The sequence below is a fragment of the Phalangium opilio genome, unplaced genomic scaffold (assembly GCF_054372755.1).
Source record: "Phalangium opilio isolate 3A_F unplaced genomic scaffold, DU_Popi_V2 ptg000105l_1, whole genome shotgun sequence".
NCBI lineage: Eukaryota > Metazoa > Arthropoda > Arachnida > Opiliones > Phalangiidae > Phalangium > Phalangium opilio.
This window is the reverse complement of record NW_028324207.1, coordinates 8,281,664-8,309,386: the sequence shown is the minus strand read 5'-3', so window position 1 is coordinate 8,309,386 and position 27,723 is coordinate 8,281,664. Positions and strand designations below refer to the sequence as shown.

The window sequence follows — 27,723 nt, the reverse complement described above, 5'->3', positions numbered from 1 at the left end:
CTTTTCAAATCTCCATTTCCCAATAAATATAACCACTTTGGGCTTTCCTCGTGAAATGAAATGTGAGGAAACTGGTGTGACCTTTTGACCCTATTGTACCAAGGAAACTCTAAATAGCTTACTCAGTTTTCAGTATTATTATAACAAACATCATTTTTCATAAGAAAAAAAGAAAGATTGAATGGCTTCGGAAAAACCCGTGACCTGAAGTTGAACTCTACACCACTCAGACCCTTGCAGCAGGAAGTTTTATAAGAGAAACCCAATACGACACCTTTCAGATCGCTACGCACAACCATGGACGAACCAATACTGAAGGACGGATTGGCAGAGGGATAAAGTTGAAAAATACTTGTTAACTCGCCTTCTAGCGGCAGATAGTAGCAAACAGGATAGTGGGGGCTTATGGGGGAATCAACGCTCTAAAGAGGGAAGCATCTAACGTCTTATTTTGTCTAGATGGCGCTGCTTTTTCCGGGATTTGACTCAGTATTTTTCATAACCCCCCTCCATTTTGGGGCTGAAAAGGGGGAAGTAAGCTTAACATTGGTTGTTTACTCGCTTGGGGCTCTACACTGTTAAAAAAAATGGAACCGTTTGACACCTTTAGAGGTGTTTCCTAATGCATCCCCAGTAGCACCTCTATTGGTGTTTAAAAGCACCATTCGAGAGGATGTCAATAAGCACCTTTCAAAACGGTGCGAAATAATACCTTCTCTGAAGGTGCTTTTTAAATCCTGTTGGGTGTTTTAATCACTTAGAATAGAGGTGTATATTAATACCAGAAAAAGTGTTAATAAACCCTTTAAAAAAAGGTCTTTTTGAGACAAATTTGGTGTTTTTAAATTCCATTGACGTTGGTGCTTTTTAATTCCTGTTAGGTTTAAAACATCACCCTTAATAGAGGTTTATAATTATACCAGAAAGGTGTCTATAGACTCTTATTTCTTAAAAGGTGTTTTTTTGAAATAATTGTTTTTCAAAACACTCAAAACACATGAGTTACCATAGATTAGTCTTTCAAAATAGCTGCTCAAATCCAGTGGATTAAGGGTAAACGTTTTTTCTGCTCTAAGCCTTATTCAACCGTGTAAGAATTGATACGCGTGCGAAATGGTTACGTTTAACCTTTACTGTATATCCTCAATAGTTCTATTTAAGGACCTGATTCAAATGTGTATTTAATTTTCGGCTCACTGTGAACCGTCAAAACCTTCTCAAAGACACAAGAATTCAAGGAACCAATATTTAAAAGTAACATTCAGTGTAACTAGGAAAGTTTAATTTCATGTTTACACTGTATATTAATGTAGTAAAGCTGAATTAAAAAGTAAACACCAAATTTGATATATTAATATAAAAGATCTTCTTGGAATATTGAAATGAAACAGAGCTTAATAGCTACAAAACAACATAAAGAATCGTAATGCCGAAATATGCTTAACAAATTTTCATTTAATATTCTACAATAAGAAAATGTTATGGTTTTGTAAGAGATAATTTTATCCTACTCGCTTTATATTAACTTTGATATGCGTGTAGTGTTTCGACTCAGATGCAATCTTCATTACTCGTTCTATATAAACTTTCACTTGTGTTGTTCCGAAGAAAGAAAATTATCTTAAATATTTAAATGAATATAAATGATATTAATTTTATTAATCGTCAGTATTTTACCTTAATTCTAGTTAAGTGGTTTTAAGAACCGTTATTCTTAAAATGATTTTAAACATATCTATTATTGACGTTTGACTTCTAGCGTAAACTGTTTTCACAATTTGTGGAAACTAAGGGTAAATAAGGCGATTGATTCAAAATTGGTAGGAATAACCGCTAATGCGTGAACCTTTGATCTAAGCCCTGAAATTGGGAGGCTAGTCGTTTCTCGTAACCCGATCGCGCGTACATCTTAATCCCAACGATGATAATGGAGTAGAAGCCAACGTTTCAGATTGGCGTGTATGTGGTATACACTGAAGACTATATGATGGTGTTGTCAGAAGACAATAAGTACAGATTAGCGTGTATGTGGTATATACCATTAGAAATACAAGTGCGGCGATAGCGTAATGAAGTAGAATTTTTACCTCTCCGCGTGACGATGACGTCACGGAGAGGTTTTGTACTGGACGTTTCTGTGTGTCTGTCTGTCACCGCGTTCGCAGTTGGCAAATCTAACCAAACGTGTTCGTCATTTCCGAACAGCTTTCGCAGTATACAGAAATTCGGAAAATGTTTCTTCGTTGCTATATCCATCTTATTTAACGTCAATTATTAACTATCCGTTACTCCTTCATCTGCTGTCTAACAACCAATTGTTTCACCCAATTCCAACCGGTATTAATTGGTTTCTAACAACACCATGCACTAGTCTTTGGTGTACTCCACATACGCCACACGTGAGACATGAGAAACGTCTAGCCTCCTAATGGCAGAGCTTCCACCAAAGGTTCACGCAATTGCGCATTTTTTATCTCTTAGTGTGAATCAATCACCATATATACCCAAAATTTACAAAAGTTCTGATATAGGTGTTTCCTAGAAGTATAACTTTATAGATAGCTATGTTTAAGATTATTTTAGGAATTAAGTTTCTTAAACCGACCTAACTATAATTATCGAAAAATACTGACAATTAAAATAATTCATATCACTTATATTTATTTAATTATTTAAGACTCCTGTTTATGATAAACTTCTTTCTTTGGAATGACAAAATTGAGAGTATATATAGAACGATTAATGAAGATTGCATCTGAATCGAGACACAACACGCATATCAAAGTTAATATAAAGCGAGTAGGATGATAAGATCTCTTACAAAACGATTACATTTTCTTTTTGCAGAATATTAAATGGAAATATTTTAAATATTTTTCGGCATTACGATTCTTTTAGTAGTTGTGTAGCTATAAAGCTTTGTTTCATCTCAGACACACAGATACGTCCAGTGTAATTTCTCTCCGTGACGTCATCGTCACTCTGAGAGATAAAAACCTGTGTCAAGGGGAAATTCAAGTGCTTTTTTACGAATTACTCTAATTCCAAGACATTCCAGCATATTTAACTCTTCGAGAATTATTTTGCAATGATTGAAAAATCAAAATAAGTATAAATTCTCTCAAATATTAGAATAAGGTAGTCCTAAGAAATATAAAATAATTTTGATTTTTAAAATCTTTGGGATATTTTTAGGATGCTTCACTATGCAGGTAGAATTAGAAGATTATTTCCCTCTAAGGTCATATCAATAACCTTTCACTTAAAAAACACCATATCAGCTAAAAATGTGTAAAGTAAAGCCCAAAGGTGTTTATTCGCACCATTCGAACAGATTTATATTAACTAAGGGTCAATTAACACCTAAAGGTGTGTCTACGTGCCTGTGGATCACCATTTCCATAAAAAATACCTTAAAAGAGTCAACTAGCACCTTTTTTCGGAGGAAACACCATCTCAGTTAAAAAACACTCAAAAAAGAGTTTATAAACACCTCAAGGTATTTCCGAACACCCATGAAACACCTTTTTTTCTAACAGTGTATGGGCTGCCATCGGTCCTTCAGTATTACTTCGTCCATGGCACAACTTAAGTGGGAGAGGTTATTTTATCCCCTTTAAATGAAGGACAGTTCTTACGTCGAGTTTGTTGTGGTATTATGTCACGCACCGCATCCCGGAACCGAGAAATTTTATATTTATAAGGAAAATCCGGTTATAAAGGGTTCTTGAAATGAAATTGAAGGATCTGCTATCACCGCCGTGCGTTCACTATTTAAGGGGATATTGAATACGCTTCTCCATTAGGCCTAGTAAGATAAAGCTTAATGCGAAGTTTCCAAACGTTTAATTTTGAAGTTGTGAGTGCTTACTTATCTTTTCCTGATTATGGATAAAGGCAGAAGTAGGATAAGAGACTAGAAGTAAAGAGCTCTAGCATTGGTAATAGACCCTGGCACTAGTGAACAAATTCGAGGATTTTATTCGCCGCTTCCATCGTGCCTACACTACAGAGGGAAAAATTGGTCGAGTTCCAAAAACATTTCCTACCCCCTTCCCCTCAACCTAAAGCCGTGGAACACGGACGAAGCGGGTGCTTGAATCTAGTTCGGCCCTCTACCGCCGCGAGCGTCTCAAATTTTGGAGGGGAAATTCTGAAACCGCCACCAGAGGGCCAACCGTTGGTGTGTTATCAGGAATATTCACTTTCGCCAAGTGAAGAATTTGGTTAGCTCAGTACTTCGAGTCTCATCTTACTTCTGATAAAGAGTGTCTATGAAAAGCCTTCCATATATTTTGGGATGGGTTCTTTGGGTAAAATTGAGTGGAAACTGTCAAAGATAATGGGATCTACAACATTTAATTACAGAGATATCGGCTCACAACTATTTATGCCAAAATAACATGGGTTTTACAACATAGTAACGGACTTTTATGCTCCCACACATTTCCATGTTTTAGGGGAAAATGTTAAATCCGTAACTAAGTATTGTAGAGCCCACGTGATTTGACACGTCCACTCACTTTGAACCAAAAAACACACTTTTAGATTTATCTGTGACACCCTGAATATGAGGCATCTTAATTTTCATGTGAAACTTCGTTTGAACAAGATCTACTTTACCAATTACGATAATTTTATTTATGGTAAAAATATGATTCTATATCCTGTGATTAATAAGCTTAGTTACTAAACTAGACTCCAAGAGGCATTGAGTCAATAATTATTTATAGACCAATAAATATCCAAAAATACCACCCACGAGGCAATAATTTATTATGTAAGTTTTGTTAATGAACCTTATTTATGATTTTCTGATGAAAAATTTGAAAATGTGTTTTTTTTTGAAATTTTCGCTACAAAATTTTGAAACCTTACAACAAAGAAATGTGTTGCCACACAGCTATTGCGGAATACTGTATTACACCAGTTAAAAATTCAATGATTAATTTAATTAACTGAATTGTTTTAGTTTGGAAATGCTCACTCCTTAGATCAGGTAAAGAACAGCTATGAAAAAAAAGAAGCTGTTGTCCCTGGTGATATAGCTACAACACCCTATATTAAAAAATGCATGTCTTTCCAGAACGTTTTAGAGCATAGGGAACAAGTTGGGAAACCAAAATAAACCTCTCCGAGTAGAGACGAAAGGTATCTACCCAATTAAAAGGCTTTTCTTAAATAATTAAACAAACACATGATATTAACTATTTTAATCAACAATAATTTACCTTAAATCTAGTTAAGTCGTTTTAAGAAATGTTATTACTAAAATCATTAAAACATAGCTATTGTTAACGTTTGACTTCTAGCAAGAACCTCTTCCCAAATTTTCTAAATTTATGGTATATAAGGTGATTGATAAGAAAACCCGCAATAGCGTGAACGTTTGGTGGAAGCCCTGCAATTAGGAGGCTAGTCGTTTCTCGTAACCCTAGCCGCTCGCCGCGTACTACTTAGCCCTAACGATGATAATGGAGTGAAAGCGTTAGAATAGACTAATAATAGACATGCGTAATAATAGGCTAATAATAGACATGCGTAAAAACAACTGATAAATTTATAAAAACGCTTTTCGTCATGATTTTAAAAACGTATAGAGACAATTGTTAGGTTAAAATCATTCCTGTTCGTGATCTCGATTTGTAAACACAAGTTAATAAACTATTTTAATTTAACTTTTAAAAACTTCATTATGTTTCTCGGCGCATCTCTGACTTAGTATATTGCTCTCTGTGAACTGCGAACGTGGTCTGGATATTGCGAACAAGTTTACTGCAAACGCGGTGACAGACACACAGACAGACACGTCCAAAGTAATACCTCTCCGTGACGCCATTGCCACACGGAGAGGCAAAAAGGATTCTCACAAATTCTATATTACTTTATCTTGCCCGTATCTTTCGTTTCTCGGTTTCCGTAGCAACGTCCGTATAAGAGCTTCCTTCATCTTAGATCCGACAGGTTTTGAATAGCGTCTCAACTTCCCATTTGATCAGCGCTACTTTCTCCAGTTTGATATTTATCATTGTAGGCCCTATACGTCTGCGCCTCAGCTTACGCTAAGTGCGGTTAATTTAACTGACGTACACTTTCCTTTCAATATGATATACGTGACCTTTTGACGTGAACTCTAGAAGCACCCCGTGATGTTTTACTGGGATCAATTTCTAATTAGACGCTAGGACTCCCTTAAGGTCGACCCCTCTCTGTATAATATTATTCCTTTGATGTTTATTGAAAAGTTGTAATATGAAGAAGCTTTAAAGTAAACGTCCATCATATGGCATTTCCGCACCGAAATTATAGGGTACGTTCAGTAACGAAAATCTCAAGGAAATCGCTGTTTTCTTGATGTTTGGTTGATGGGCTAGAGACGTCACAGTGACGTAGAAGGCTGTTGAACGGTAAAGTGACATTTTGAAGTTAGCGTTGTTTTCGAAATTGGACTTGGGGAAACGTATTACCCGCAAAGCGCAAATGGCTCGTCTCAATTATTAACAGGCTCGCAAATAATGAATTTTTTTAAGAAAATTATGTCTATTTGAATGGTAGAAGCAGTTTTGTCAAGAAAACTAATACAATTACTGTAGGAATAGCATCATTGGAATTTAAATTTTAAATCCCGCGCCAAATTTTCGTCTGTCAAGTGTTCAACAATCAAGCACTACGTCACGCCATCAAAAAAACCATATCGATTACATGGTTTTATTGATGGATAAGCGCTGAGCATCATGACGTCAAAACCGGAAACGCGAAAAAGCGTACAGTAGGGAAAATCTGACATCGCTTAGTAAGCGCTGTCATCAAAGAGGGTTACTGAACGTACCCAAGTTCACTAGCTAAGCTACCCGTCGTTGTCGTGGGGCTGGAAACGGCAAGTAGTTTCATCTTTGCACTTACGAAATATCTACCTAAATGATGTTTTTTAGAAACTACCATTTTATATTAGTTTCAAATTCAATAAAAAAGATTATTGTTTTGGGGTTAATCAGAAAGGTGAAATGCAATGGGGGAAGTCTAGAATAGAGCGTTCTTGAAGCTCAATAATTAGCGTAAAAAATGGGGGCCCGATGTTTTGGTTACAAAGTGTAAAGAAACGTTATCCAGAGTAACATTTGTGCAAAGTTAAAAAATTATGCTTTAAAAGTTTTTCTAGGAAGTAATGTTTGGACAATATTAGTGTAAAAAACTGAACATATATATTGAGTGAGTTTTTTATTGCTAAAAATGTTATTCAAACAATTGAACAATATTTCGAATTCGAATAATATTAAAGTTTGCGTATTTCACGCTTTATATGTAATGTAAAATTGTACCAGGGTCTATGGACTCAACAGAGACTTTTTATTTGGACAAAAACATATCTATATCTATATAAATCAAAGTCCTGACTGACTGATAATCAACGCCCAGCCCAAACCGCTTGCCCTAGAAGGCTGAAAATTTGCAGGAACGTTACTCATAAGTAGTAGGCGCGTACTAAGAAAGATTTTTTCAATCCGCAGCCATCTTAAAAAATGGCGCCCAGAACTGTTAAAAATCTACTCTATGCAACGAAGTCCGCGCGTTTCAACCCATTTCACACTGATTTAGTACACTGGTTTCCTTCAACCTATAGAGGGTATGAATAGTCTGTTGGGTTAGATTTGTTGCCATCTTTTTAAATGGCGGCCAAAAACTTAAAACCCTTCTTTATAGAAGGTAATGCCCACGTGAAAAGAAATAAAAAATGTCCGACGGGCTGACGGGCGACGCCGAGTGCCTTCGCTCCTATGGTGCTACAAAAATATATGTCGAATCAGTAAAACCTACCCATTCTTTATATTTTGATGGAAGTTCTTATCACACGCGAGCGACGCAGCGGGTAAAAGCTAGTTTATTATAATTGAATAAATCATGTGGAATTTTATCAATATATTTCTCCAATTAATTTTTAGGTTTTTTTTTCTTCTAAATATTGGGCATTCAACATCATGTTGGATTTTTATTTGAACAGTTAGTAAAAAGTCTTGAAAATTATCTATAAGATGATGAATTTCAAACATGTCCCTCATTTAATTTGTGCAAAACATTGGACGTGTAAAGGCCGCTTAACAGGCTTAAACTTAAATTTTTGTAAGCGCCGTGAGCAAAATTATTTCAAGTTTCTACGAACTTGAAATAATTTTGCTTTCTGTCAAGAAGTTCCATTGTTAATTGCGTTGTGAATAAATTAATATACAGATCTAGGCGGATCCTTTGTCGACTGTCGTCATTTGTTAGTTTAACAGAGTCGCAAAACTAGTCGGCTAAACTTTTAAACTTTCTTTTTGGCTCATTATGAAGTAGCGGATACCCTTAATACTCCCTACTCTTACTTTTATTTCTCTGAAAATGTTTCTAGAAATGAGGAGAATTTGGAGAAAAAGGGGTTTAAGAAATGAAATAACTGTCTAATTGCTTTGAAAGTTAGCCGCATTTTCGCGGTCGATGTTAAGCACAAACGTAGAGAAATAAAATTACAGAGGGACCACCTGCGTATTGAAAATGTCTTATCCAAAACGTTCTAAAAATCAAATAGATTCACAAATCTTGAAAGAGGCTCCAATAATGATGTTACTAACTCAAAATGTGTTGTCTAATCTATATCTAAATTAAGGCTCTTTCAGACGATCCAACTTTTTGACTCAGCTCGATGGGTCAAAACGTTGTATCAACTTGCCCAACTTTTGAAGGGAAAAATGAAGTAAATCCTTCCATTTCACACGACTAAACTTTTACCGCCAAAATGGAACTTTTTCAGCGCCACCAACCTTGGCACTTACGAAATAACCCGCGAAAAAGGCTTTTTTTGTAATTCATTTTGATTGGCTGGAGAAATGAAATAAAAAAGTTGAGTCAGCAAAAATTGGATCACTGATCTAATTTTTACTAGCCAACTCTTTTGGTGACTCAACTCATGCAGCGTCTATTAACACCATCCAACTAGTTGATTCACCTCGAGTTGACCCATCAAACTGAGTCAAAAAGTTGGATCGTCTGAAAGAGCCGTTAGAAACATTTTTGACTGTTTGACTTACTAATATTCAACTCTAAATAGCGTAAAATCTACAATGCTTTAAATAACAAGCTAGATCTAATTTTGCAGGAACGATATTTTACTTTCAAGTAGTGGGTAAAATAAAGAGTATTTTCATACCGAATATCGCTGTTCTTATGTCTCTGTTCGCGATAGAAAACTTTAACTAAACGACAACTGAGAGTAAAATTTCAAACTGAGTATTTACTAAAAACAGCGTTGACTTTAGATGACTACATCATAACAATAACAGCGTATTTGTTTAAACAGGGATAGATTTAATTTTGGAAGTAGGAATGGAGAACAGAGTAATCTGGGCGAGCGTCAAAGTCCCGAACCCCCTTCCACAGGACGGAGGGGAATGAAAGAAGAGGCGGGTCATAGCGACAGAGGTAAAAGGAATTGCGTATTTTTCGCCGTCCCAACAGCAACGTCATCAAAACGTAGTTTAAGTGAGCCAATATGATAATTTAAATTTTTCGTTACGTGTTGAAGGGAGGGCCTCTATTCTGGGCTATGAGTCGGAAATACTAAACGGTCTCCATTCCTACTTCTAAAATTAAATCTATCCTTGGTTTAAAGTTACGGTTTCTTTATGTACTAGGTTTAAAGAACATTCTTGTCCGTAAAAAAAGTTCGTATAAACGTTTATCTAAACTTAGATAGGCGTAAAAAACCTTTAATAAAAAAAAATCCAGTTTAACTCCCGAACAGTCTCAACCAAATTCATTAATATTTAGAACGTTTTTGGGGTTGAACCTGTACCTTTGCATGAGAAGTGACCAAAAACTATGATATCTGATAATTTTATCAGATCTTTAGCTATGTTTGATAGACCCAGTGAATATTTCACTACCCAATCCTGGTTTGATTTGACAATGAACTGCACTGCGCCTAACTTCCATTTTAGAAAGTGCCCATCTGTCCACGGTAGCTATACAAAATTATTTTAGTTGAGTTTTCAAATACATAGTTTAACTAAGTTTTAATTCTCATCAAAGACCTATAAATTAAAATACGAAGTATGCGGACATAACCAAGCTTATAAATCAAAATATTGGGAAATCTCTCGAGATGAATTGAAGTTTCTAATTTTAAAGTTTATTTTAAGGCTCTCTTATGGGGAAACGTACACAAATTAATAAACTTCAAAGAGGCTTTAATTAAGAACGTAATTAATTACTCTAAACCTTTCCTCGAAGCTTCTTAGGTTACAATATACAGGGTGTTTCTGATAAGTGTGGCATAAATTAAGGGGACGTTCTTTGAATCAAAATGAGTTTAAAATATCGAAGATATTTGTTGAATTGGGCTACAACATTTCAAATTGAATTTATAGTTAACAATGTAGCTCAGTTGGTTAGAGCGTGGGACGGTAAGCCAGAGGTCGGTGGTTGTCATCTTTTCACCTCGGGGTGGTACACGGAATATTCTCCAACATTTCATTACAGTGATACGGACTCCCGAACATTGAGTTGCTCCTGCAATAAGGATATTGTATCACCTTTGGAGTAAATTATCTTTGCTTTACCTGTGTATGCACAAATTAGCCATTAAAAAGTAGATTTCTTCTAGGTAATGGTTCAAAAACGTTCTTAGATTGAATACTTACATGCGACAAATTCCTCGTTTTAGTGGCCAGGGTTTGGGAGCCCATATCAACATAAGTTAATGTTGAAGACACCATGTTCTTTCCAGCCAATTTGACCCCAAGAACATGTCCCTTAACTTATGCCAGTTCTATCTGAACACTTTGTGTAAAGCAATGAAAATCTCTGACATGCGCATTTAAAATCAACAATATATATGTTTTCGGAAGTGGCCGGTTTTAACGGCCGTTTTCAAGCTACAGTCGCAATTCAATACTGAATTTGACCAACTCCAGGGATGATATCCGTGACGTCACACTAGGAAAATTAAGGTTTTCACAAGAGTTCTTCTTATAGTTAGGTCCACCAACCCCTATCCTCTTGACCCGTAACTTCTTATCTGATTAACGCCTAATTAAGCATCATTTGATTGAATTTGAATGTTGTAAGCATTTGGATTCTTAAAAATATACTACATTTCATACGGATGGATCGAAAGTCTAATGAATGCCCAATGTCTACTTAGACAAGAACTTCTCACCGGGTTCCGGTACCATAAATCACCCGGACAACCCCGGGTACCTTAGCTATTTTATTACAAGTAAACTTCAATGGAGTATTAATTGGTTTTTCATTTTCAAGTCCCTATGAAATATAATGGTCTGTAGGACGCAAAGGCCTGCAGAATATTATTTCATCTTCTGTTATTGTTTTAAACCTTGATACACAATAACTTCGCTGAAATTTAATTAAAACTTTGAGGGAAATAATTATCCGTCAAGATCTTGAAGCGAGAGATTTATGCAAATTTTTCCTTATTACTCTTTTGACGCGTTTTAAGACGAATGGGGAATTGCGAAGTTAATTTATTCGGAATGTACTTAATACCATTGAGAATAACGATTACCGAAATGTTTACGAAAATGGAAGCGATACAAGGTTATATAATGGAGTTTGTTGATTTTTATATCGTGAAACAGTTGCATATTAAAATTAGTTACATTATTAGGGCTGCGTTCAGTAACCGGCATTAAAAACATCGATGACTAAAAGATGACATCGATGTCTTACTGAACGGTTTTTCGCGTCTTTGGGCGTGACGTCATGATGCTCATCGGATGCCCATCAGAAAAATCAGCTGTGAGAGGAGGTTTTTTTGATGAGCATCGGATTCATGACGTAAATTTCGTAATTTTGCTCCGCTACCAAAAATGGGGGGGGGGGACTACATCCCAATCTCCACCAATTTGAAATAATGAAGAATTGACAAATATTATCCTTAATGGATAATAATACTGAAAAGCAATATTTTATTTTGGTAAAAAATGGATTCTGACAGAATTTTGATTTAATTGATAAATTGAAGTACAATATCTTTGTAAATAGTTCGGATTTATTATTTAAGCCTCTGCCGTAACGTTATCATAATATCGTCGCCATTAAGAAAAGCATCGATTACACAAAATTGTGCCGTTCAACAACTGCAACGTCATCATGACGTCAAAAGAACACCGATTTCATTTTCCCAAACATCGATGTTTTTCCTGACGAGTGTTACTGAACGCAGCCTAGTATAGTTCTATATTTCATTGGGTCAATGTTATTAATTTAGTTTCAGCATCTGCTCCTGGTTTCAGTATTACTTTGAACAGAATTATTCTAGCATCTTAATTCATTGAGAACTTCATTCCAACTAAAGCAAATCGCACACCCCGAAAATTGCTTATCATTGCGTTATCTTATCATGATATCATAGGGGAACAAGAATACCTTTTCAGTTTAGGCCCTTTCAGTGACCGTCACTGTTTGAATATCGAATTAAAAAACAGGCCTATTTCAACAGAGTTTATACTTAATATCTTTCTATTGGTTTTAAGTATAAAAACGAGATTTGTAAACGATTTAGAATATCTATTAAATTTTTCAACAATTTAACTCAAACCGAGTTCCGGAAGTAGTTCAAAAACGTTTAACGAGAACTTCTACAACTGTCTACTCCTCTATTATAGAACGACGAGTCATCGCCGCGGTTATAGGTCTGATCGGGAATGCTTCCATTCTTTTTTGCATGTTCTCGTTTTGAACGGCTAGAGATAATTTACCTTTGGTATTGAGAAACGTTAATAACCATGCTAGATAACTAAGAATATTAGTGAGATGTAAAGTGAAGATACTTTTTACATGCCAATGGAGTTCTCAGTAGAACTTTTACTAAAGCTTAAATTATTAATTATTTAAAATTGCAACGCCTGTAGTTGTTTATCTATAAATTGCAGTAGTTACACATTCAGGTAAATAAATTCTGAGAGAGCGGTTGCTCTCTTAGACAAGACTTCATACTGCGTTTAATGTATAAGGGTGGTTTTTTGATTGGGTGTAACTTTTTTCGTTTTATGGTTACCGTTTTGAAAAATAGGTAGCAAGTCCTCGTCTCGACTCGGAGAGGTAACATTTTGCATCCCCAACTTGTTAAAATTCGCATGGGACCAAGCCAATTTTTGGGTATGAAAAACAAAACATTGAATACCCAAAATATTGCGACGATAGCGAATCCTAGGCGCCAGAACTGAACTTAATGGTTCATAGTGAAACAAATGGAGTATAGCATTTACCTGCTCAGAAATCGATCGTGAGCCGAAATTGTTAATAAAAAAATCTTTCTGGAACTAAAATACGCATAATTTCGTTAGTAATAATGTTAATTATATCGTCTACACACGTAAGCGAGCGACCAGTACTGATCTGTCTTATGATACAGAATGCTCGGTAAATGGAAAACAGACAATTCGAGCGCGGGCTTATCTAGATCTTCTAATGGTGCTCCGAGAGCGTTCCAGATACAACGCTAAAAGCAGGGATAGATTTAATTTTAGAAGTAGGAATGGAGAACGGTTAGTATTTACTTCAGCCCGACTCATAGCCCACCCAGTATAGAGCCCCTCCCTCCAACACGTAACGAAAAGCTTAAATTATCTTATTGGCTCACTTAAACTACGTTTTGATGACGTTGCTGTTGGGACGGCGAAAAATACGTAATTCTTTTCTACCTCTGTCACTATGACCCTCCCGCCTCTTCTTTCATACCCTCGCCCGTCCCGTGGAAGAGGGGGGTCCGGGACTATGACGCGTGCCCAGATTACTCTGTTCTCCATTCCTACTTCTAAAATTAAATCTATCCCTGCTAAAAGAAACTGCTAATTTTTCCCCATAAAACACTACACTTATTTTATTGGAGGTTAGGTGAAAGTTTCCTTAAAGTTCAATATATTGCACCTAAATCAATTTAAATATTGCTCCATGGTGACAGATTTCTAGCAATAATTAAAATTCTTGATCATACATTCCTCCTAACAATAAGAGAATGAACATTCGCTTCATATGTCTTATCGAAAAGTCAGTCCGCTTGGTAAAAGGAATTCGATCACCCCAGTGCAGTCTCGGACTGATTTCAATCATGAAAAATAACTCAGATTAACCTACTTTTCCTTGTTGTCCCTGAACGGCATTTTTACTAATTTAAGAAATACCCCTTGAAAGCGATTTGTTTAAAATTTTTTTTCACTAAACCTTTGCGTGTAATTTAATTTCTTAAATAGGGCAGAAGAAAAAAAATAAAAGGATCGTAAAAAGGGACAGATTAAATTGCGTTCACTCGCAAATAACCAATGAAATAAAATGCTGACGCTCAGTTAAGTTTACATACGCTTTTACTTCCATCAGCTTCCATTCCATTACCTCTTGACCAGCGGTTAGCGTGCGACTCTTCATTTCCAAAAGAGGATCTTTTACAAATTAAATTTCGTCGCTTTGAACCCTTTTTGCCGCCAAAGTATCTAGAATTAAATTTCTTCCTAAAAGATTTTTGAGTTTTGTTTTAAAGCGACCAATGTTTGCGCAGAAAATTCGCTTAATTTAAAATAGGATATTAAAGTGATAGTGACAATGCCTTCCATAAAATTCAAATATGGCTGTTGTTTTTGAAACCCTGAAAGTTCGATATGTATGTCACCAGGGACAGATGTAATTTTAGAAGTAGGAATGGAGAACAGAGTAATCTGGGCGCGCGTCAAAGTCCTGGACCCCCCTTCCACGGGACGGAGGAGTATGAAAGAAGAGGCGGGTCATAGCGACGGAAGTGAAAAGGAATTACGTATTTTTCGCCGTCACCGTCAGCAACGTCATCAAAACGTAGTTTAAGTGAGCCAATAAGATAGTTTAAATTTTTCGTTGTGTGTTGGAGGGAGCGGCGCTGTATTGGGCTATGACTCGGACTGAAGTAAATACTAACCCGTTCTCCATTCCTGCTTCTAAAATTACATCTATTCCTGATGTCACTAATGTAGTCACGTGATAAATTTAGAAAGCAAACGTAACTTCACGTACGTTCTCAGGTGAAAGATATTGGAAGACCCCAATTAGGTTACCGTTTTGGTTTTTTTATTGGCATCCTTTTAGACTAAACTGATCAATTAATTTTTTAAAAAGCTGATATGTCACATAATTTGAAGATTTAAGAATTCGAGTCTTCATTTAAGTATTATAATATGATTTTATTTGAGTAAAATCTTGTATACACAAAAAAAACATTTACCGTCACCTTTTCATTGAAGTATTCTTAAGAGATTTTTATTCTGTAAAATGATAAGAAAACGGTTTTAATTCCTTAAATTCCTTTGTTCTTATTTTAGCCTTTTCAAAATTTAATAACAGGATTTGTTGAAAGAAACGATTTTCGTATCACGCTGTTTCTCAAATCATTTTTTTTAATTAAAGACATTTCAGAGTCCGAGTCCAGTTTCAAATATTAAATTTGTGATCCGAGATATTTGAAGCTAAATTTAAAAGGTCACCCCATACAATGTCTATCAAGAAGTGATATCTAGTTTATTAGGGAGAAGGTATAAATTCGCCTCCAAATTTACAGCTCTTTATCTCCATTCCAAACGTATAGTAGTTCCGGAGTTAATCCCCGTCGCCTCTAAATTACAACCAACATCTCATTGGTTCTTGAAAACTCACGTCAGCGCGGCGACGCGAATGAAGAAAATTACGTATTTTCCGACTGAGGAGAGTGTGGCGAAATAGGCCGGCCTCCTTTTACGCCCCCCTTGTATTTTGAAAGGGGGACTGGGACTATGGCGCACGAATACTTAGGCATCATATACCTTCTCCCTAATAAACTAGATGTAACTTCTTGTTCTAATCGAAAATTAGATTAAAATTAAAAAGTGTAACTGTTTTAAATATAAACAAAAAACTGTTCCAATTGTTTTTTAGTTTTATTTTTTTGATTTTGTATTTTAACGCAAAAAAAAACCCGAAAGCCATTATATAGATTTTCCCGATGTTATATTGTAAATGCAGTTAATTCGAAATATATTGATTGCCGATATGACCGTGGGCTTCAGTTTAGAACAATGTACTAAAGTTTAAAAGGCTGTGAGGACATGATTTTACCATTACTCCGTACATTATCAGAGAAATGTAAAACAACTCAACTGAAGCCAACTCCAAAATTAACTGAGCACTCTTCATTCAGGCTGTTCGAATCAGAGCCAGGACACTACTTCGAAACTTCAAACCGTATCTAATGCATGCTTCATAAATTTTCGTTCGGGGTTTCAATTAGAGGTTAGAATCCTACGCGTGGACAATAGATGTAGCGTCACAGTAGAATAGACAACTTAACCTTTTGAAGAAAGCGTTGCCTGCTGCGTCGTATGATTCGTCAGCGCATGCGTCGCAGTCTGGGAAATAATGATTTTTATAATTAGACCATTTACCATTGTGTCCGAAATAATTAACTGGTCTCCGGACTGGTCCTCCCTTAATTCTACTTTAGTTTTGCAATTAATAAAGTGGTCCCAAGGACTAGTAACACCCATTTCATGAATTTAAAAACTAGCCCAAGCAATTATTTGACTGGTTTATGACCAGAGGAAGTGTGCATGCTATTCCCCAAACTGAGAGTTTGGCTATGGATCTCTTGCTTGGAGCAACGGATCGACCAGAAATATTTATATCAAGTCTTCTCTCTTCTCTCATGTTCCGGGGGGGGGGCAAGCCATGGAGAGAAACATTTTTGAATGACCTATCCCAGTTCCTTAGAAATATATACACTAAATGAAATAGATTTTTCAAGGAAAAAGTCGCTGAAATGAAAATCGATTCTGTTTTAAATTGATTCACAAGTAGGACTGTTCACGAGTTCGAGTGATCTTATGTTAGTAGGGTAGTAGTAATATGTTAACCAAGCCAGCTCGGCTCGGCTCGATTATTTTCGAGCTCGAGCTAAGACCCAGCTTTTTCAACCCGAACCGACTCGTGAACAGTTCTATTCACAAATAGCTTGACGGGAAGAAATTTACCCAACTCGCGCGCGTTCAAGCTAACGTTATTGACGCGTCCCTAGCGGGTATTTTACCAAATGAAACGAATTGCATATGCCCGGGGCTGCAAGAGTGTTTAGGCTAAGTACAACAATGTAATTTTGAATATTTTCATTTAGGTACGTGGCAATTCTGCACCCTCTGGAATCACGAATGTACCAAAGCAAGAAGCGTGCCAAACGAATCCTCCTGGTCATTTGGTTAATTCCTTGCCTGGCCGCTCTCCCCTTTGTCATTTTCAAGAGCGTCGCGGCCGAAGACAATCTGTCAAGTGACTACGGGACGATCCATCGTATCAGTTGCTACCCAAATTTCTCCGACAAGTTTCGCGTCGGTTACTACACCTTCCTTTTCATCTTCTTTTACCTGATTCCCTTGACATTTATCGGAGGCACGTGTTTCCGGATCGCCCGGTGTCTCGTGCGAGGCATCTCTTTTCAACGACAGGGTAGCGTTCGCAGGCAAGAAGCCAATCGGAGGAAGGTATAACATAAATTGCCTTTGGTTTATGTCTTGATTTTGCTCGTGTGGCATTGCATGACAATTGTTGTTTCGAAAGGTGAAAGTGCATGCAAGGAAATCTGGGTTTAGCTAAAAACAATTTGCGAGATAAAACCGAAGAAAAAGCCAATGAGTTGTAGTGTAAGCCTATCTGATAACAGATTTCTTATAGCGTCAGAAGTTAGTGCATGTGCAGTAAACGCAAACCATTGCCTATTGTCATTATCTCTATTCATAACCCGACTCGACTCGAAGAAGAACTTTCGGTCATGTCTCTAACTGCTATCAGGAGTTCATAATAACCCCCCTTCGGGGGAAGTATGAAACTGACCATAGAGTTTATGGTAAAAATCGCGAACAACAAGATTCTGTCGTTGCGCATAGAAAGGATTAGCCTGTTTATGGACATACAAACTTACAGTATATCGTAAGGTAGTGGTATCTATGCTCCTTGGTTTTCGTTCCAAAACTTCCGTTGGCTGGGATCTCCGTCGAAAAGAAAAATGGCGATAAGGTGGACGTAGAAACACGTTGCAATTCTTATATTAAAGATACTGCGAATAAATTTGTCCAAACCGTTTTAATTTAACCACGGAATTCTCACTCACACATATCAAAACAAAACATCATTGACGATCGTTTAAATGTTTTGTAGAAAATTAGAAACCCCGACTAGAAGCCAACTTCTTAGCCAAGGCCTAATTTACACCGTTCCGACAGAAGCAGACGTGAGCCATTTTCGCTCCCAAAATCACAAGATAAAAATAGTGCTAAACCGGAAGTGTGTAAGTTAATGCGCGTGGGTGCTAAAAAATGGGGTAACTATTTCTTTGGGAGCTAAGCGGTGTATGAATCCGCTGAGCTTTACGGCGAAACTTTGTTGTTACGGGCTTTTTAACCAGTTTCGTACTTCGGGTTATTATGAACCCTGCTGCTATACATTTTATGAAAAACTCTTGAAAAATATTCACAGGCTTACGCATTGGCCCTAGCCTTTGTTTGTCTCCTCTAATTCCGTCATTTGTATTTTAACTTTCACTGCATGATTTGTGCTTTGTGCATTGGTGTGTTTCGATCGTTTCAATACATCCGGTTTGCCTTTACATAAAATACAGGTGGCTAAGATGATAATGGTCGTGGTGGTGGCTTTCGCCGTCTCTTGGACGCCTTACTTCCTGGTCACGATGATTACTCAATACCATTCCAACAATTACTTTGAAAGACATAATTTTTTCTTTACTATGATGGTAAATCAAAAAAATACCTATACCCAACAGATAAATGTACTCATATCCTGGGACGTATGAGACTCAAAGTCAATGCTTTCTATAATACACATCCATGTGAGTTACAATTGGGTATCTGATTCTCTTCCACACCATCGAAATGTCCCTAAGCTAAGGAAAGAACCTCACAATGGGCGTCTTTCTATAAAATCTCGCGGATCCGTACTTGCTAGAGGGAATGTTTTTAGATTAAGAAAACGGTATTTGGCTCCCATTACCCAACAACTTTGTGAGAGGGGTACATTTGACCATGATCTATTAAAACAGCTCGCAGATCATGCCTATAAGTTCAGGCATAAGTTTATCATGACTCTAAGTAGAGAAATGGCTGCTACTCCTATGGCAATAGTGTTTGTCTGGCCTTCAATGAAACCCTATACTATCTCCGTATCATTTATCACCTCAACTTCAATACAAAATTGTACTGCCTAGCCTAGCGTTTCTTCTATCCCTTTTAGAATGTTTCAGGACTGACCGCCTCTATCTCACCAGAGAGAGAGAGAGAGGGATTTTGGGGTTGCTTAAGTAAAATTTTCCCCCCTCCATGCCTGCCTATACGAAACGTAAAAATCTCCTTTATTCCATTGGATGATTTTTTTACTCATGTGACTCATTTAGTATTCGTCTCGACCGTTTGGTGGCTGCACCGCGACAGAAATTTCAAAATTTTCTCTCTTCAGATCATAGCGCTATACGAGTTCTGACGTCACAGTAGCCTGCGGAAGATGCCCAGTTGCAGCCCATATTTGTGTACTAAGAGGCATTATAAACTTATGGTTCAGGTAGTTTCCGAGTCATGCTGCACTAATCAGTACTACAACTCAAACCCCAAAACGTGCTGTAGGGGCAGGGTTATATGATTTCATTTTCAATGTGGCAAACAGCATCACTTTTTAATATGCTCTGAGTCTCATACTTCCCAGGATAGAAGTTTAATAACTTCTTCCGTCAACAAGCATTAAGGGTTTTTTTTCTCGGTGACAGGTGATAAATCTCTTCGGTTTCATCAACTCTTGCGTCAACCCCTTCATTTACGCCGCCATGAGTTCCCGTTTCCGGAACGGCTTCAAGCGATTCCTGAGGATTGTCACGTGCACGCTCGACCCCCAAAAACACCCCATCTCTAAGATCAAGAAACCCCGTGTTGTCGGACGTTTCTCGTGCAGTTACAACCGTCAAATGCTTTTGTACGCCAACGATTACAGTCAAAACAACTCGGAAGGTAGCGCCTCCCAAAGCGATTCCGGTAGCCTACAACAAAGCACGGCTGCCGTTCGCGTCGAAAGTGTACGGAGCCTGCGTAGTTTGGTCAGTTGTTTGTCCTTGAAGAAGAAAATGATGTCTTCCTCTTCGAACACTGATTCTAGTGGCAAACCCAATGGCGTTTGCTTAGTAGGTAATGGCAAGTACGTCTTCTCAGAGCTGGCCACGATCCCCGGAAGTCCCGTGGGTGGAATTGGTCTAGTTGAGAAAAAACTGAAAGAGTCCGGGCTTCTTGACCAAGAACTACTTTCAAGCAAAGATAGTGGTACCGCGACCACCACCAATACTACCACGATTGCTGAAGAATCCTTCACCACGTCCACTGTAAATCATATTCCTCAGGGTGTAAATGAAGAGGTTCGAAGCCAAGACCGAGACTCATTATCACTATACCCTAACGACGAAGGGCGAATTACGAGAGACGCTAAGCCCAGAAGTACCTCTTCTCAATGCTCGCTCTCAACCTTAACTGTTCGCCGTGACTCTTTAACGCTTGGAGATACCTCTCACGGTAGCGACTGTAAAGTGGACATTTTCGAGGGAAAGGCCTACTTCGACGCAGACGATAAGGACTCTGTGATATTGGTTCCTCCGGAATCGGTGGCCTTGATGGGAGAGCACAATTTTGATAAGCATCGCGTCCGAAGACATTCCATTGAGAGGACGATTCACCTCCTCGAGTTCCGTCGCTCTTCTGACAAGAGGGTCCATCGTTCGGCCTCCGCTCCCTCCTCGCTTCTTCAAAGCGCCCTTAAAGCCATTCTACCATCCAGCGAAGTTCGCATTGATAATCTATGAGAAGGGACAATCGGCTTCATTAAAAAAATAATAATTTCTAATAAGTTAAACCATAATATTGGAGTAATGTAACCACTTTAAATTTCTTCAATTTTATTTTAAAGTAGTAATACGGCTGTTTGGTATTGAAACGAAAGTGATTTCCTTGTGGCATATGAAACGAAAGTGATTTCCTTGAGGCATATGAAACGTTTTTCACTTTGAAGTTAAATTTTTGTACTATTTGTATTATAAGTCAATCTCGCGAGGCGCCACCTTTTTTCATTTGAAGAAACTAGTCGTTGATTACATTATTTAAAGAAACTGTTTAACTTATTAAGATAATTATTCGCTTATGATGGTATATACTCAGAATCAAAGACTAATAAACAAATCTTAAATCTTCTTCGTTTGTTGCGAAAAATATACCACCGAAAATGATTTATTTTTTTTTTCGTGTCCAAATTTATAGTCCAAAAAATATTAACTGTTGATATTACGAAAATTCAATGTTCGTAGTGTAAATCTCTTGATCTCATACAGCTGTGAAATAAATCCACAACCTTACAATACTCTCTACCTCTAGAATTAGAAAGTTTCGTGATGAATAGCAAACCGTTTAATTTGGAATTACCTATTAGGTACATGGTTTCCCAAAGTTTTAAAAGTTGCGACACATCTTTTGCTCGATAATAAATATATATCATATCTTCATTTCCATGTTAATTTTTTTTATTTCAAAATATTTATTTTATTTTTTGAACAGTTGCTACTGTATACTTGGACCAAATTTTGTTCACAAGGTCACTAGAGTAGAATCCTAGAGACAGTGAGAATAATTATTTGTTGGTCTAGAAGAGTCAGTAAAATATTATGTCACTTTTGCCTATGAATCCTACTTATACTTTTGATTCGAAATTTATAATTTCGTCTGAAAATCTAATGAAAGAATTTCCAAATCTATCGTGTGGAGCTCGGCATTTTCTATCCATTATCCACATCATTTTATCTTAATTCATACTCTAAGATTATCCACAGAACTTGCATGTTAAATCGTATTATATGCACAACTTTGGTTATAAATAATTAGTTCGTGGATAATGAATAGAAAATGCCGAGCTCTACTCACGTGACAACGTTTGGGAAACACTGACTCGTTTTATAAATTTTGTTTCAGCAGGCAATTCGGCAGTACGTTAAAGGCCGACTTCCATCGAAACGAGTTCTAGCGAACTGAAACCCGAGCATCGAGTCTAACAATGGAGCGACCGTGCCGATTTTCGAATCCCCGCTGGGGTAAAAGATGGAGCTAGCTGAAAGCCGTGCAATGTGGTTCTAGCGAACTGAAGATACACAATAGAGAATTTCCTTCAGGGGAAAGCAAAAATTCGAGATGAAATAAATTTAAAAGGATTTCTATTGTTCATCTTCAGTTCGCTAGAACCACATTGCACGGCTTTCAGTTAGCTAGAACCCTTCCAACTTCTGACCCAGCGGGGATTCGAAAATCGGCACGGTTGCTTCATTGTTAGTCTCGATGCTCGGTTTTCAGTTCGCTAGAACCCTTTTTGCTGGAAATTTTATCGCGAACGCACGCATCTTATCAAAAGTTCTAACTAATGTATTGCATTTGTGTTCCATAAATAGTCAACGTAATTACAATTCGATAAAATGAACGTTAAAAGTGTATAATAGTTGGCTATTTGAAACCTACCGTATATGAATGTTAAATACGTACAAATGTTTAAATTAAATGCATGCGTCAAGTATTAAATTACAACAATGTTTCTAAGAAATTTGAGAAAAGTGAAACGCACGTTATTTTTCTAACAAATGGTTATTTTCTAAAGATTGTATACAAACGTCTCAAGTTCTTTTAACGGCATTAAACGGAGTTTGAGAAACCGGGCAACGATTTTTTAATTCTTAAATAAAACCATATTCATTCAGAAAACTTATTAAAAATTATGTGTTCATTTTATATATAACAAAGTTAATATGCTAAGCCTAGAGTAAACTTTTGGTAAAATATTGCTATAGGCACCTTTAGCCAATCAGCGACCACGATACGTGAGATAAATATCAGCAGACAGTGCGCGCCTTTTATTTCTCAAAGAGCCGCGTGCTGTAATTGGATAGATGTGCCTAATATTATTTTTAACAATATCCAATGATTAAGCTTAGCAATGAACTTTTGAAACTTTCAAAATTTATATAAATATACGAAGCATTTTTTGTAAGTTTTCTTAATGATTTTGATGATATTTTATCAATTGAAAATCGGTTTTCTGGCAATTAAATTCTCCCTTGAGCATTTTAAATGAGTGCTAGTTGAAACAATTTAAGTTTAATTTGATCCGGTGATTTTTTAAAAGAAATATTTTAAATGGTATTTTTTCTTAAAACCTCCAATTAAATACCTCTTATCCAAAGCAGAATTGTTCTTAATGATTCAAAACAGCTTGAAATCACAGTCCAAAAAAATTGTTAAAATTCTCTGATTAAAGTTCAAAAAAGTTTATTGTATGATTTAATATTAAAATTGAAATTTTTACGCATATTATACTAGATGATTAAAAAGTAACGATGTATTACAATTCAATAGGAAATATTTGTATTTTTCATTGTCTGAAAAAGGTATTTATTTTAAATTGGTAAGCAATGTTTGTATTAAAAAACATTTTGATTGAAAACGATTAAATACGTCGAAAAAGATTTTCCAGCATAGAAATATGACAACTTCTTTTTTGCCTCAAAATGAAAAGGGATTTTTATATCTTGTCAACTTACCACGAAATGTAATATAATTGGCAACGTCCAAAAGATAAAAGAATGTCGTCCAAATAGTTGCGGAAAAACTCGACACATTTCCTCACTTCTTACATAATGACAAAACAAAGAAAGATTTAAGTTGCAATTTTTTTTGGGATCAAATCATTCATTACCCCTAAAATGCTAGAATCGATAAATAATATTTCTCAAATTTGTATGCTATTAGATTTCCATTAAAAACCCTGGGCCAAACATTACCCCAGGAAGACTCGAAGGGGTCCGACATTTACACAAAATCTTTGAAGAAATCACGAAATTAAAGATGAAATTCCGAAATGTTTGGCGAAATCTTGAAATCAAGAAGAAATCACGAAATTTTTGGAGAAATCGGGAAATCAACGAAGTAATCACGAAATCATTGGCGAAATCAACGAAGAAATCACGAAATCATTGGCGAAATCAACGAAGAAATCACGAAATCATTGGCGAAATCAACGAAGAAATCACGAAATCATTGGCGAAATCAACGAAGAAATCACGAAATCAACGAAGAAATTTCGAAATCTTTGGCAAAATCGTGAAAACAAAGAAGAAAATATTTTGGCAAAATCGCCAAATCAAAGGAATCCCGAAAGTTTTGGCGAAATCGCGAAATCTTTCTTGAAATCTCGAAATATTTGGCGAAATCGCGAAATCACGAAATCCCGTACGCTTTTTTTGGGAATGTCGGACACCTCGGGAAGACTCCATCCCCATTAGACAAGCAAGACTGTTTGCGCCAAAGATTTGTTAATTAAAAGCTGCTTTCCCAAGCAAATAATTTAGAGAACTTTTTTACCTATTCTAGCATTTATCGGTAACGAATGATTTAAGCCGAACAAAAATCTTCATCTCTTCTTTGAGAAATTAGACAAAAACATTGAGGAAACCCTGGAAAACTTCAATTTCTATGAGTCGAATTTTCACAAGCACTTGTGCAAGTTTAACCTGGTTTTAAAATCAAAATTTAAAAATCCCTGTGTGTTTTCTCGCGCTAAAATAGAAAGATCTTATATCTAAAGCGCTATAGAGTCCAGCCTTGACTGAACTTAATTAGCTAAAACGTTTTCTTGTCAACATCTCCGATTTAATTCACCTTTCAAATTTGTAAAGCGTAAACTACTTATCAAAATTTACTTTAGTTACTGAAAAATACTCTTTTAAATTGAGGTAGTAATTTGGTGAGTTGCCTTTAGATTAAAAAACATATCTTTTTAGAATTTTTAGCTAGGTGTGGTTATGTATTAAACAAACTAGCTTATGTGATCATGGTGTGTAGTCAGTCGTCTGTGGAGGGTACATTTAAAACAAGTCTGGCTAGAAACTAATTATGGCCAGATCCGCTACCATCTTCGAGCTCGTATTGTGATAGAAATTACACTGGTTCTATCATATGAGTTTACAGCGACTTTCTTGACTTCGGATAGATTTAAAACAAGGTTATCAAGTCCCTGGTTATGAAATGATCCGCTTCCAGCTCTTGATATTTTTGACCCTTTAGGATTATGATCTTTGAGTTTGTTTTGTGGTTTATTTAATTAATAATTGACTATAATGAGTTTTAAATATAATTCTTTGAGTAAATGCGTACGTTATCTTAGCGAGCTGAAAATTATGGTATTGTTCTTTGCTATCACATACGAAACTAATGTGCTCACCATCAACCACGCCTAGTTACTACGCATATCTTGATTTACGTGACTTGTTCTCACAAAAGTGACTCTAGTTAGAGGAAATATTCGATTTTAAATTGCGATTCCAGAATATAAATGACCAAAGAGAATAAATGAAGAGGAGCAGAATATTAAGAATTGTAAAAATATGCCTTCATGTTTTAAGGCACATTATCTAGTTTAATAATAATAATAAGTTCAGCTAGCTAATTGGACCAAGTCATCTTGCGACTTGGTGATTGACTTAGTACAAACACCTCTTATTGGTCGGAGTGTGTAGTCTGCCTATAGACTGGAATCATTTTAGAGTTACCAAAACGAATATGAATTTGAGAAAATTCAGAAAAAAATTATAATAATAAAAATAACAAGATAACTGCGAAGTTATGGCTGAATATTTAATTATAATGGTAAATTAGCCATAAGCTATCTTAAACACGATATAATTCACGCGCTCGTTTGACTTCGGAACTAGAACCCTAAATCTCATGGTAAATAAATAATACTTAATTTTCAACTCTTCTTACAAAATTCTCTTTGGTGTAACTAGCTGAATTGTCTGTTGATTACGAAAGAACTCTTACTCTGAAATTCCTTTGAATACTTGAGCAAAATAATTATTAATTACTTTCGCTTCCGTGCGTTACTCTTAATCTGTCAAGGTAAAAACGTCCTTCGATTAGGGAGGCATAAGTGGTTTAGTGACGATCTAGAAATCCCAGGTTACCGCAGTGCAGGGACGGTCACCTTCCCCATCCTAGCCTAGCCGATTAAACCTTCCTCGATATCCACGTTACATTTAAAATTAATTAAGATGAGAAAGGGGTTCCTTGCACTTGTCACTTAAAGGGATATTGGAATGAAGATAAGACGGAAAAAGGATCGCTAGTTGTTGACTTAATTAATAATACATTAGGTAAGGTAAGGTTACATTTGATACGGGTTAAATTTATGATTTTTTTATTACGGATTTATTTGGAGAAAGGTAAGTTTAGATTTAGGTTGGGCTTGGTAAGTTTGAAAACAGGCTTTGCTTGGTAAGAGTCAATGGTGGAAGATTAGGTTCCGCTTCGAAACTCGTTTGGTTTGATTAAAATTAGGCTTAGGTTTTCGTTAGGCGTGGTAATGTTCAAAATATCCTTTGGTTTTATGTGGTTTGAGTTAGGTTAGGTTTCATTGTTTTCTTTGCTTAGAGTTCGGTTGTTTCTCGTTTTATTTGGATAAAGTTACGGTTATGTTTTGTTAGAGTTACGGTTATGTTTGGTTAAAGTTTCGGTTATGTTTCGTTAGAGCTCCGGTTATGTTTTACTATGGTTACGGCTATGTTTTGTTAGAGTCACGGTTATGTTTGGTTAGAGTTACAGTTATGTTCGGTTAGAGTTACGGTTCCGTTTGGTTAGAGTTACGGTCACGTTTGGTTAGAGTTACGGTTACGTTTCGTTAGAGTTACGGTTACGTTTGGTTAGAGTTAGGGTTACGTTTGGTTAGAGTTACGGTTACGTTTCGTTAGAGTCACGGTTACGTTTCGTTAGAGTTACGGTTATGTTTTGTTAGAGCTACAGTTATGTTTTGTCAGAGTTACGGTTATGATTTGTTATAGTTACGGTTATGTTTTGTCAGAGTTACAGTTATGTTTGTCAGAGTTACGGTTATGTTTCGTTAGAGTTACGATTATGTTTTGTTTGAATCACGGTTAGGTTTGGTTAAGATTTAAAATAGTTTTTTAACGTTAGGTTCAATAGGAAGCTTAGCCGTTCTTTAGACAATTAAAAGGCCTAATTCTACAAATTTTTAATCAATTTAGACATATAACACAAAACAATTATGAAAATAATCAGTGAAACTTATAAAATATTATCTTTCATTTTCTTAATGTTTTTGATTGATTTAGTAATCGTAAAATGTAATGTTAGGCTTTGCAAATGAACTTTTGAATAAATGAAAAAAAATATATCGAAAGATTTTAATGTTATATTATTAATTGAAATAGAGTAAGAAGTTGGTCGTGTGGACATTTCTCTCTCCCTTTAACCTTGAAAGGTGACTTAATGACCGTTCACTCCTTCTTTGCCTTTCTTAATTAGAAGCTATAAATAACGGTAGAATCAGCTCCGTTCCCACTCCCGCCACCACCCTTTGATTAAAATTGAGATAGTAAGTATCATAGAGCTAAAATTTTTTGTTCGTTCAAAAAACTCAAAGTTAATCGCACACTTTAAAAGCCAAGCTTTGAAAAGAGGCTCTTCACTTCAAACTCCTTGAGTCAACTGAAACTAGCAAAAATAATACGCTAAGCCTTCTTTACAGTTTTGAAATTATGCGTTTTGTTTAGAGGGACCGTACGAAACGTCAAGCCTTTGCTTTTTTAATTAT

The 27,723-nt window shown here is 36.3% G+C and overlaps 1 protein-coding gene across 1 annotated transcript in view; it reads left to right on the top strand.

Annotated features, from left to right (window-relative positions):
• Window positions 1-23,572, top strand: part of LOC149629132 (uncharacterized) — a 92,992-nt gene extending 69,420 nt beyond the window's left edge. Inside the window, exons 2-4 of the mRNA XM_089851514.1 lie at window positions 17,159-17,522; window positions 18,656-18,787; window positions 19,811-23,572. Of these exons, the coding sequence (XP_089707640.1) occupies window positions 17,159-17,522; window positions 18,656-18,787; window positions 19,811-20,887 (1,573 nt within the window). The 3' untranslated portion in view covers window positions 20,888-23,572. The remainder of the gene's footprint in view (window positions 1-17,158; window positions 17,523-18,655; window positions 18,788-19,810) is intronic.
• Window positions 23,573-27,723: the final 4,151 nt, after the last annotated feature.